General features: G+C 44.8%; 1 protein-coding gene across 1 annotated transcript in view; it reads left to right on the forward strand.

Moving 5' to 3' along the window:
- STAB2 (stabilin 2) overlaps positions 1-12,730 on the forward strand; it is a 158,642-nt gene that overhangs the window by 43,240 nt on the left and 102,672 nt on the right. Inside the window, exons 12-18 of the mRNA XM_079142890.1 lie at positions 870-1,019; positions 2,508-2,651; positions 3,225-3,281; positions 3,426-3,551; positions 8,931-8,984; positions 9,294-9,374; positions 11,457-11,609. Coding sequence (XP_078999016.1) covers positions 870-1,019; positions 2,508-2,651; positions 3,225-3,281; positions 3,426-3,551; positions 8,931-8,984; positions 9,294-9,374; positions 11,457-11,609 — 765 coding nt within the window. The remainder of the gene's footprint in view (positions 1-869; positions 1,020-2,507; positions 2,652-3,224; positions 3,282-3,425; positions 3,552-8,930; positions 8,985-9,293; positions 9,375-11,456; positions 11,610-12,730) is intronic.

Below are 12,730 nucleotides of genomic sequence, written 5' to 3' on the forward strand. Positions count from 1 at the left end.
CAGTGATAGGAGAGAGTGAAGGAAAATTTGCTGTCCAGTTTGAGCAGCCGTTATTTGAGTTAATGTCATTCAATGGGCCTGGTTGGATGGGGTCCTAAGCATGGTGCTACCAATGAAATATTTCTATTTGGTTTAATGTGAGTAATGAATTCACTGACTTGGATAAAATTGGGTTATCTTAATTCAAGATGTTTTACAATAAGAATTTTTGCTGCATTGAATCAAAAACCAGTAAGTTCCAGGCCCCCTCCCCACAACCTACCGTCAGCATCACCTGTGTGAGAGGAATCTGTCTACTACTGACCTTCAGAGATGTCCTCATGTCTCCTCTGTTGGAGAGGAGACCTAGTGAATACGACATGCTGGTCACTGTGCAGGTGGCCTCTCATTTAATATAGAAAGTTTGCACAGCGTTAATAAAAAATAGTATCTATGGGTTGACAGTTGACTGTGTAGCAGGGCCAAATAGAGATTTGGTCTGGTGGGGTTGAGAAATCTTAGTCCACTCTGCTGGCTCTCTTCAGTCTTTCATGCCTGTCCTCCTCCTGGACTCAAGATTCTTTGGTGCCTATCACCAACCTGCTCCTCCTGGCCCCACTGCTGTGCTTTCCCTGACACATTCATTTCAGGGCTGGAGCAGCCTCCCAGGCTTGGGAGTATCCTAGGCATTGCCTCCACCTCTCCCGATTGCCACTGTCTTTGAGGGCTGGCCTGGGGTGGTCAAGCTCAGGAAAGGTCCTCTGTGTCTGAAAGAGCCCAGGGTGCATATTAGGTCCACTGGCTTTAATGTCTTTGGGTCTGAAGAAGGTCCAGCAGTTATTATCAAACTCATTTTCTCCTTCAAGCAACAAAGAGTCCTCTTTTCTTAGGTAAAAGAGCTTTTGATGGATAGCAAGTCTGCTCAGTATTTTGTAAAACTGCACATCATTGCTGGACAGATGGACACAGAGCATTTGAACAACACAGACACCTTCTACACCTTGACTGGGATGTCAGGGGAAATCTTCAACAGGGATAAGGTAAGAATCTCTGAGTTGCATGCACTGAACTAAATGGTCCTCCAAGCCAAAGCCCAGGGGATCTTGTTCTTTGGGTTTGGGATTTGTGAAAGTATCTGTGAAAGGTCTTTCCTTGTCCTTGTTTGTCTTCCTATGTAGGAAGAAGCAGGACTCCACAGTCAGGAAGGAATGGGAGGACTGTTTTGTAAAGGGGGTCGAAAAGCGTTTGATTTTGGTCTGCTCCAATTTAGTTTTCAAGGCACACGACACTCGGCGGCCAGCAGGAAGACAAACTGCTATCAACCTGTTTCCTGGAAACATAAGCACAGAGCCCCATCTGCATTCCTCTTACGAAGGAAGAGGACTGTTTGTTTTAGATTGCTGGGGTTCATCCATCTTCTCCTGTCTTTCTTAATGCTATCAGTTCTGTGGTTTTGTTTTGTTTTTTAACAAAACCACTCCGTCCCTTTCACAAATAACTCTTTTTGTGACTCCACTTAGCAGAGACAGAGGGAGAGGTGACAAGTCAACAGATGTGCATGCGTGGGCTGTGGCCTGGTATTGCGTTCACATATGTCAACAGTCAGTGGATCACCGAGAGGTCTTGCCATGCTAAGCACAGGGATGAATCTTTATTTGCGTTACGTAAGACTCATAATGACCTTGTGGAGAGGTCCTGGCCTGATCCCTGTTCTACCTGTGGGAAAGTAGAGGGATCCCACAGTAAATGCCAGAACCAGGGTTCAATGTGGTTCTGCCTGACTCCAAAGCCTACAACCTTAGCCAGTCTGCAGTGTAAAGATGGACAAATGGACAGATGGACGGATGGATGGATGGATGGATGGATGGATGGATGGATGGATGGATGGACGGACGGACGGATGGACGGATGGATGGATGGATGGATGGACGGACGGACGGACGGATGGTAGGTACATGGTGGAATATATAGAGTGATATATACACAACACATATGAAGATGTGGCTTCCGTTCTCACAAGGACATGCATCATTCATTTTTTTCAACCAATATTTACTAAGTCTGTAACTTATAGGAATCATGTGGAGGAAGGAATGAGCTTTAGTTATTCATTCAACAAATCTTTTTATTGTGCACCTTCTCTGCAACACACAGTAAATGATACATTTAGAGTAAATTGCTTAGTCGATGACAGCCAGTAACTGCTTCAGAACACGGGTTTAAGTTACTGTTTAAATAACAAATTTTTGCATAACGTATGCAGTTGAACTTGCATATTATTGGAGGAAAGCACTATAATACCTTACCCACATAATCTGATTGTCACCAATGACTTCACGTTATCTCATTTTATCTAACAAAAATTCTGCAAGATCAACCAAGCAGGTACCTCTGCCCTCACGTTAGATTATGTGACTTATCCAAAGTCTCACAGCCAATAAATGGCAGAACCCAAGGACTTGGGACTCCTAGTCTAGTGCTTACTCCTCCCAGAACACTATATTCTTTATCTTCCTTTGGAATTTTAGGACAATCAACTAAAGCTTAAGCTGTACAGAGGCAAAAAGAAAGTAAAAATTATTCAGGGGAACATAATTGCCTCCAACGGGCTGGTGCACATCCTCGACAGAGCCATGGACAAGATAGAGCCCACATTTGAGAGCAACCCCCAGGTGAGTTATTCCAGGTAAAAGTGGTGTCAGCCCAAATGCAATCCCTTTGCTCCCTGGAGAGTCACCTCCAAGAAGAAAATGTTAGTCAGTGCTGTAGGCTTGTCCTTCATTCTACTAGAAGGATCTCAGCAGAGAGAGGATGGGATGATTTGCCTGTTTTCAACAGAATACCGAATGTTTCTGCAGAGAGGAAGAAAGGCAGGAAGTAAGTGTGTAGGGAAAATCTTGATTTTTTTTTAAACTCTTTTATGGTAAAGACATCAGATAACTCAGCCCAGTACATGAAAATTTATTCCTCATTCATTACAGAGGAGGGCAGTTATTGTCATGATGAACTTTATCCCTTTTGACCTATATGATGATGGCCAGTAGTTGCTTCAGAATATACAGGTTTGAGCAACTGTTTAAATAACAACAAACATTTGCATCATGTATAGAAGTTGACCAGGTCCATTTATGTGTGTCTACACATATACATCAACTGTAATCGAGCTCTTAATGTTAGGATTTGTGTTTCCCAAACCAGTTTATGATTTTTTTTTACTAATTTTTAAGCAAAATATCTCTTTTCAGCAAACCATAATGACAATGCTGCAACCAAGATACAGCAAGTTCAGATCCCTGCTGGAGGTATGACCTTTAGTGGATTTCCCAAAACTGTTAAGTCCTTTGTAAAATCAGTGGGAATCTCAACTATAAGTGCTTGCTGGAGAATGGCTTTAAATATTTGTCTGAGATAGATCACTGACACAAAATTTCATTTCTCAAATGCAGGAAACCAATGTGGGACATGCCTTAGATGAGGAGGAAGTTGGGGGACCGTACACCATATTTGTCCCAAGTAATGAAGCATTGGATAACATGCAGGAAGGCACTCTCGATTACCTCCTTTCTCCAGAGGTATTGTATCCTACTTACTCTGATAGCATCGCATCAGTATCACTGTCCCTGTCTGTATCCGTACAGGCTTTTTCTAAACTGGCGGTAGCTAAAAAGGAGCACATGTATGACCACCTCCCTCCCACAACCAAGGCAGACATCACTAATCAATCACGTACCCTGGAACTAATTCTAGATGTGGCTTTAATCTCCTCAATAGAGTTTCAACTAGCTATACTCAGTCAATTTGACTCACCATGGGAAATAAAATCTATTACCAACCCTAGGTCTAAATGATAGTTTGATTTGTCCTGGCTTTTCTAATGTTTCTCAATAGTAAAATCAAGACTCGAAGTTCCCTACAATTCTAAAATCACTGAGCACATGATGTCTGAAGTAAGCCATCCAGGCCTAGGCTGAGCTTTCAAAGGAATAAATGTTATTTTTAGATGTAACAGCCTTACCTTTCTCTTGCTTTCCTCTTTCTCCACAGTAATCCCTTCATTACATACTGTTGGCCTTCAATTTGTTACCAGAGGTTGAGAGTCGGTTGTGGAGTAATCCTAGGTCCTTGGGTGTGAGGCCCAGGGTCAGGGCAATTCCCCAGCCCAGAAACAGAGCACAGCAAGGCAGAGATGGCAATCAGAGTAGGTTTATTGAAAGCAAGGAAGAGGCAAGAGAAGTGAGTCACCTGCCAGAGAAAGGGGCTGGTGGATGGGCCAGGGAGCAAAATGGGCCAAAATGATTAGTCTTTAGGTTTTTGTAAGGATAGGGGTGGGAACTTTCAGTACACAAAACCCTGGAGTAGCAGGTAGCCACTGAGTCTCTTTGGGCCCTGGCTTGGGCAGCTGCGGCCCATTTGGGGAAAGACATGTGCCTGTACTGGGTTAAAACTGGGGGCACAACAACTACATACTTGGGTCATTCTGGCCTCTCTGGCCTAGCACCACTGGTAGAGAGTCAGACAATGGTCAACTGGCCCTTGAAGCAGCTGTGAGTTCATGGAGACCTTGGGAACATAAATCTATGGAGAAGGGATTTGGATCCTCTTTATGAAATGTGGGGTTGGCAGGAGACTGGTACCACTTGGTGACTCTGAGTGGTCTGCCCACTTTTAAAAGATGAATTTCTTCCATAGCCCCACCCACACAAGGGGAGAGGGGTTATGTCCTTGTGGCATTACATGATAGGTATTGAGTCCCCTGGGGCCATTGCCCATCAGCAGTCCTGTCACAGCTGCCCCTCCCTCTTGTCGCCCCCTTCTCCTATCCCTGCTCATCTGTAGTTGACTACCTAGACCAACAAATATGGTCACAATTCCCTCTGGAAGGAGACTCTTGACTTACTTCTTCACATAAGGGTATAAGTGACTGAAAGTATTAGAGCATTTCCTTTCCCAGGAATTACAGTTGTATCCTGAGGAGACGGATAGCTGACTATGGAATTTTGTTCATTGGATGACAAGTGGTGGAATTTTAGGAAGGACCACAGACTTCTTTCCAAGGCTCTGAAATCATGCCGCCATCTTGGCAATAAGGCCAGATGACTCTGACTTCATATAGAATGGTGCTATTAATAAAGATGGGGGTGGAGAGGGCTCTCCAAATCTTTAACAGACATAAATGAGTGTTATAGTGACCTTACTGTGGTTAGGAATCACCCATGGAGCTTGTTAAGTAAGCTGGTTCCACAGCCTCACCTCAAGCATTGTGATTAGTGGTACCAGAGGAGGACCAGAAAGAGACTTGCTGGTAAATATCCATGTCCTTGCAAAACTAGACCCATACTTTTCTGTTATTGCACCCTGAAATGTGTTGTTTTTTTGATTCAGAGGTCCACACGGATACATTTCTTTCTAGAATACGCTCAGATATTCATTAGGATATCTTTCCTTTCAGAAAACTCTGAATTTAAAATAGATAGATAAAAGAGATAAATCAGAAGGTGTGTCTTACATTGCAAACAGGTGCTCATCACACGAAAGGATTTGCTATGGGTTTCCTTTGAGAAAGCCAAATCTCCCCAGGGTCTAACATGGGATGTTATTTGAAATATATAATTCACACGCAAGTTTTCTGAAACCTTGCTATTGCTGGAAAACTGTTACACCTCTCTTTGAAGTTCACACTCAATTTAAAGTAAGTTAAAAAAAAAAACTAATGTCGCTCTCCTGGGAAATTATAATTATTAAAATTTTATACTTATATGACCTCCTCCATGTGGTGTTTCTAAAATAATAAAAATAATAGAGGAGTTCTAAAAGGCACCTAATCCAGTACACTTAAAGTTAAAATAAAACCTTTTGACTAGAACAGAAAAAAAAATACCCTCCCTTCTTTGTCAAGCATCTTTGCTCAGAAAGTTCTCCTTTCCCTCCTTCCTTGGAACTGCTTCTAGTGGGAACCACAGCTGGCTCTTTCAGGCTCTCAAGAGTGGATTGTGTGTACTTCTTTCTGGCTCCATTCAGTGAGATCACATTGGTAGCTTAATTCAGCCTTCCATGTGAATATTTACACCATAGGAACAGGCCAACTCACACCACTGCTCCTGGCCCTCAGCATGGTTTTTCTCAAAGACAGTATCTTTCTATCTTCAAAGAATATAAAATTTCAGGTCTCTGTTCTGAGTCAGAACTGGTTTTCCACTTACTTTCTTGGTGAGAAGTGAAAAGATTATTCCTGCCCCTTCCTTGGATCCAGAGCCCGCATGGATTAAAATTTCTCCCTCTGTAATCTTAATACATCCTTTAGCTTTTTCTTCAGGGAGGAACCTCAGCTGGAGCCAGTAGAATCCCCATCAGTTATTACAATGAAATGCAAAATAAACTGCTTTCATTAGTAAAAGAGTTTCTGATTCTGATTTTGGAATTCTGTATTTCCTTAACGGCGTGCATTGCTCCCTGAAGCACAAGTTTGGAAATCGCCCTATCCCCGCAGAGAACATGGCTACTGATTACCAGCCACAGTTTGTTACCATCATGGAACTAGAAAGCAAAAGGAGTGAGAGGCTTCCCCTTCCAAATTCACAGACTCCTTTCGGGTAGAATGAAAGGAGGTGGATTTGGAAAGTTCTGGGACATATTAACGATGTGGTAGAAAAACTCTCTGCCTCTGGCATCAAAGGACTTGGGGCTTATTTTACCTAAAACAGCAGAGAGGAAGTGAGTGTCCTCATAAGGGATTGAATGCCTTGCCAAAAAGCTCTTGGACAACAGCAGGTGGAAGCATATTGTCAATCTAGCCGGATGGCGCTGACAGCCCCGAGCCCCATAAGGTCCCAGGCACACATGGAGTACAAGTAATGCTGACTGATTCCTTTATTCTTCTCTTCCTTGTAAAATGGACCTGACACCAATGAATTCTTGGGGCTTTAGAAATGGATTATTCCATTGATAAATTCTTTCCCATAGAATCAGAAGACTAGAAGGGACCCACACCAGTCCCTTTATTTTGCAGACAAAACTGAGGCTCAGAGACTAAATGACTTGCTCAAGATCACACAGAAGCAGAACCAAGATCAGAATTCAGGTTTTTAAGGTCCAGCTCAGAGGGCTGGACTCAGCTGGACACCTCCCTCCCCTTTTAATTTATTGGCAAAAGAGCTTACTCTGTGCCCTTACCGTGCTGGCTGGGAAGAGGGTGATAATAAGTTCGGAGGATACAAGCTCCTGCCTTTCAGGAGTTTGCAGACTACTTTGGTCTGACATTTCTCAGCACTTCACTGTGTCCCACCCTTTCTGCCATGGAACACTGCATTGCTTCTGCCTGGAAGTTCCTATTTCAGGATACCATGTTGTACCTCTAAGGGGAAGTTGAGAGTCAGAGGCCGACAGGCTCAAGGTCACGTAGTTACAGAAAGCATCGCTTCCAGAGCTGACTAACTGGAGTCAATTCCAGTATTCTTACTGGTGTCTCCATTCTGCTCATAAGTTTATTGGCTCATAAATATGGAAGCCATATCATTTATCCTCCACACCAGTACTTTGGGGAGTGAATAGAGCTACCAGGACAATAGGTGTAAACCGGTGTTGTGCCAGACAAACCAGGATATGGGGTCACATACATGTTTTAGACAGCTGTGTCTCTGTGACTAATAAACCCAATAAGAACAACTTAGAGGAAGAAAAGTTTATTTTGGCTCATGGTTTCAGAGTTTCAGTCCATGGTCAACAGACTCCATAGCTCTGGGATCGAGTGAGGTAGAACCTCACAGTGGAAGAACACAATGGAGGAAAGCAGCTCTGCACATGGCAACCAGGAGGCAGAGAGAGAGCTTCTACCACTCAGTTAATCCATTCAAGTGGATTAATCCACATTAGGTTACAGCTCTCCTAATCATTCCATCTCTGGACATTCTTGCATTGCTTCATGCAGGAGCTCTTGTGCACATCCAAATCATACCATACTACACACAGGTAACTCCCCAGCATAGTGACCAAAGCCAGATGCAGAGGTCTGAGTGAGGGGAACTCTAGCTCAGCAGGGCTTTCCTTTAGCCTGGCTCTTCAAGGTGCGGGAATATGTCCCTAGAAGGTCAACCTCCTGGTAGTTATTAGGATCTTGGATTTGTATTCCTTCACCTGTCCAAGTCAGAGTGACTGTGCTGTGTCACTTAAGAAGCAGAACTCAAGGGCAGTGAAGCATGTCACTCCCAGCTCTGGCTCAGCTGGGAGAGAGAGACATGCTGTAGGAGGTCACCAGGGCTGTGGCCTTTCTCCCCCAGCAGAGCAATCCTCCATTTAGGAGCCTCCCTCCAGGGTCCCCTGAGGGGACTGCTTATCCTGCCTTAGTCCCCTCTCTGTGCCCCAGGACCCTCTTTATTCTCCACTGTAACCTTAGTTTTCTGAAGCAAGAGAAACCTTGGAAAGGGACTTTGATGGGGGAATGACCTTCCTGTGGAAGGGAAAGATGATCAAGATCCCTGGGTCCGTGTATTCCAAAATGGCCAGCATGTGGCCTGACAAGCAGAGAATCATAAATGGAAGTCTGTCTCAGAAAATGCAGAGCATAACTTCCAGCCTACAGAAAGGGAGCAGAGCAGGGTGATGGAGACCTTGGGCTAATTCTTAGTCTCAGAGCCTGAGTTAGCTGTGCAACCTTTGACATGTCTTTGAAACTAAGTATTATCACATATAAAAAGGGCCAGTAGATGCCCTACTCCTCAAGGCTGTTGAGAGATGAAACGAGGCGTGCATTTCTACTTTCAGATCAGCCCCTATCACTGCATGAAGGTCTGGGGAACGCTAGCTATCTGGGAGATGACATTTTTCTCATCTTGGATTTCCCAATCAAGGGGTTATGGGTCATTTATTTTATGATTAAGTCATCTGAAGGGTTTCCATAAGAGTGGGAGTGTAGTGTTTTCCTCATTGACTAAAGAAGTATTTTGGTTCCTTTACAGGGCTCTTGGAAGCTTCTGGAACTCGTCAGATACCACATTATCCCCTTTACCCAGGTTGGCTCTGCTCTTCCTACTGCTATTTTTTTCTCTGCTTTCAAAACACCTGACCCTAGTCTTGAATTCCAATTTATTGGCACTAGAGAGCTTTTGATGTGTACTCGTTATCTTTAGCTCTGAGTGAACCCCAGCCATGAACAATGAGTCTGATATCAAAGAAATCTTCAAAGCCACAAAATCTCGTGACATCAAAGCTCCCACTATTCATTTTGTAAACTTTTAAGGATTATTTTTCCAGTAAGGACAGTGAGAAATGAGGACTCTGCATTTGCTCCAGATGTCTCCATTGTTGTCTCCTCGCTGCAGCTGGAAGTAGCCACTCTGGTTTCGACCCCTCACATTAGAAGCATGGCCAACCAGGTCATACAGTTCAACACCACCAGCAACGTAAGTGAGCCGCCCGCTGCAGGCATCCATCCCCACGTGCATGTTTGCTCTGGTGATGACTGTTCTCGAGGACGACAGTTACCCGACCTGTGCGCTCACTCACAGGTTTAAGATCTTTATGACTATTTTACTCACTGGTGTCTCCTTTCAGCAAATAGCTGCTGAGCAGCTGTATGTGTGATTTTCTGCACCAGACACCAGGGATAAAGCTGTGAAAAAGACAGTCTATGCCAGCAGGGAAAATAGGCTTTAAGCAAATCATTAGGCAATCTGCAAATTGTTTAATTGCAGGTGGAATGAGTGCCAGCCAGAGGAGGCACAGAGGGCTGTGAAAACATGGAAGAGAAGAGTCTCAGACAGGTGGCAGGTCAAGAGGCCCTTGGGGAGGTGGTGATGCTTGGCTACTCCTTGAAGGATGAGTAGGATAAACCTGGCAGAATGAGTAGAAGAGGTTCCTGGTCAAAGAGAAAACATTAGCCAAGGCCCTGAGGTGGGGGAATCATGACTTATTTAAGAAACTCAAGCCAGGCATGGTGGTGCACGCCTGTAATCCCAGTAGCTCTGGAGGGTGAGGTAGGAGGATCACAAGTTCGAGGCCAGCCTCAGCAATTTAGCAAGGCCCTGAGCAACTCAGCAAGACTCTGTCTCAAAATAAAAAATAAAATGGCTGTGGATGTGTCTCAGTGGATAAGCACCCCTGGGTTCCATCCCCAGTACCAAAAAAGAAAGTCAAAGAAGGCATTGTTGTTCCATAATCCTTTGGGGTTGTAACATAAGCAAAGTCTGCCAGCATAGAGTCGTTGTTGCCCATTGACTGACCCATCATAGAAGGTGGCAAGGGGAAAAACAGCAAAGCTGGAAAAGGAAGAGGAAGTGGGAAAGGGACTGATGTTTTAGATAAAGTGACGATAAGTTGACACTAAGAGGGAAACATCTGAGCCAAGCTTGAAGGAAATGGAGGAATAGCAGTGTGACTTTGGGGAAAGAGCATTCCAGAGAGAGGAAACCCAAGTGCAAAGCCACAGGGCAAAGAGCTGTTTGAAGAACAGCAAAGCACGCGTAGCTGGAATCGAAGAGCAAAAGGGCGGGAGGAGGCAGGGCTTTCTGAGGGAGGCAGGGCCTTCTGAGGGAAGGGGCGGGGCCTTCCGGCAGAGGAGGCGGGGCCTTCTGTCGGAGGCGGGACCGGGGAGGTCACACAACCTGCGAATTCAGAAAAAGGACACGGACTGAGATGAGAAGCAATTGGAGGACTGTGAGCAGAAGAATAACATAATCAGAAAAACATTTTGGGAGTCTGGCTAGGATTCGATGGTGACAATGCAGTTAAGAATGACAGTGAGGGCTGGGGAGATAGCTCAGTCGGTAGAGTGCTTGCCTTGCAAGCACTCGGCCCAGGGTAGGAGCAAGGACGTGGTAAGAAGTGGTTGAATGAGGAATGTGTTTTGAAGGTCAGTAGACCCTGTAAAATTGGCTAATAGACTGGATGGGTCATGAAGACAGAGGAAGCCAAGGATGACTCCTGGCTTTTTGACTTGAATCATTTTTGACTTGAATCATTAGACGGATGAACGCAGTTGCCATTAATGCTGCCAGGGGAGCAGGTCTGGGGAAAGTGGAGACCAGAAATGTTTGCTAATTTGTTTATTTCCTGCTGCCTCCACTAGAACCTAAGCAGGAACTTGTCTATTTATTAATGTATCCCCAGTGTCTAAAACTGACCAGAGCTGATTCAAGGTCAATAAATGTATTTGCATGGATGGGTCTTCCTTTCGCCACAGAGAGCTCAGTTTACCCAAAGCGTATAGGCTGTAGAGCTGGAACAGCTGGGTGCTGAGCTCGGTCCCAGCTCAGCACTTGGAGGGACGGTTCTGCAAGGATATCCCTGCCTGGTGGCAGTCGAGAATTAGCTCAACAAACTCAATGTTTCCCGACAGCCAACCCCTCCAACTAGCATCCTTCCCTCCACGAATAAAGTTAAGGGACCTCGAGGGCTTTGTAGTGAGGCTACCACCATTCATACCTACCTGGGGACCGATGGCACTCCTGCAGCACAGAACGGAAAATGGTATCACTTCTTTCCAGGGACAGATTCTGGTAAACAATGTGGCCATGGAAGAAATTGAGGTCACTGCCAAAAATGGCCGGATTTACACCCTGACCGGAGTTCTCATTCCTCCCTCCATCGTCCCGATTCTGCCCCATCGATGTGATGAAACGAAGAGAGAAATGAAACTGGTAAGGGAAAATGCAGCAGAGAGGGGCCCAAACAGCTGCTCCACGCCACGCAATTCAGAGAGAGCTGAGCAGGAGCACTTTGCCACAGGAGCCCTGTCCCTGGGGGTCTGTCTCCGTGCAGAGGCAGGTGAACCTGAGGTCCATCACAATCACACTGCACCAAGTTTCCAGGGGCGTTTCATGAAAGATGCTGGCTGCGTGGGTAAGCTGGGATCCCAGCGCTGCCATAATGGACTGCCACACACTGGTGGCTTAACACAGCAGTCATTTATTCTCCCACAGTTCTGGAAGCCAGAAGTCTGAAATCAAGGAGTCAGCAGGACCACAGTTCTTTTGCAGCTCTGGGTTCCCAGCAGCCCTTGCCATTCTTTGGCTTATAACTGCACCATCCTATCTCAGCCTCCATCTGCAGATGGCCTTCATCCCTGTGTGTCCTCTCTCCCTTTTACAAGAACACTAGTAGGTGGATTTAGGAATCACCATAGTTCATCTTAGCCCAACTAATTACATCTGTAAACACCCTCTTTCTAAGTAAGGTCACATTCTATGGTTTGGTGGGGACGGGGGCATGAATTTTTAGAGATACTCTATTCAACTTACTAAACCATAACTGGGGTTAGATCAGGCTGTTTTTCCCCCATAAGATTCAAGATCCTTTTCCTTCCTTCCCCTACCACCCTGCTCAGGCCCATAGCTCCTCTAAAAGGAACTTAAAATGAAATTTCCTCATAGGTAGATACTTTGGTGAATCAACTATCTTTCTGTAGTTCTTTTCAAATACCAGAATGTCTATTTCCCTATGATCTTCTGTGTCCTCTAAGGGCCTTTCCTGTTTCCATGGCAACTTTTTGACTCAGTCTGTTTTTATCAAAGCACCCCAAATTCCCAAATTTCTCTACTTGCAATCTTTAAGTTCCTGTGGAGACCGTAACCCCAAAATTGCTACAGACACTTCAATAATACATCAGTGATTGTTCTCAGAAAGTATTTGGAACATGGGCATTGAACAGGGAAAAATGGCCTCGTTTTATTTTATTTCATCTTATTGTCTTCTTGATAAAGACTAGAAATAGCTAGCTAAGAACTTGGCATGGGATTGTGGTACTCTCTTTTTTTTTTTT

This window comes from Sciurus vulgaris (assembly GCF_902686455.1).
Source record: "Sciurus vulgaris genome assembly, chromosome: 5".
Classification (NCBI taxonomy): domain Eukaryota; kingdom Metazoa; phylum Chordata; class Mammalia; order Rodentia; family Sciuridae; genus Sciurus; species Sciurus vulgaris.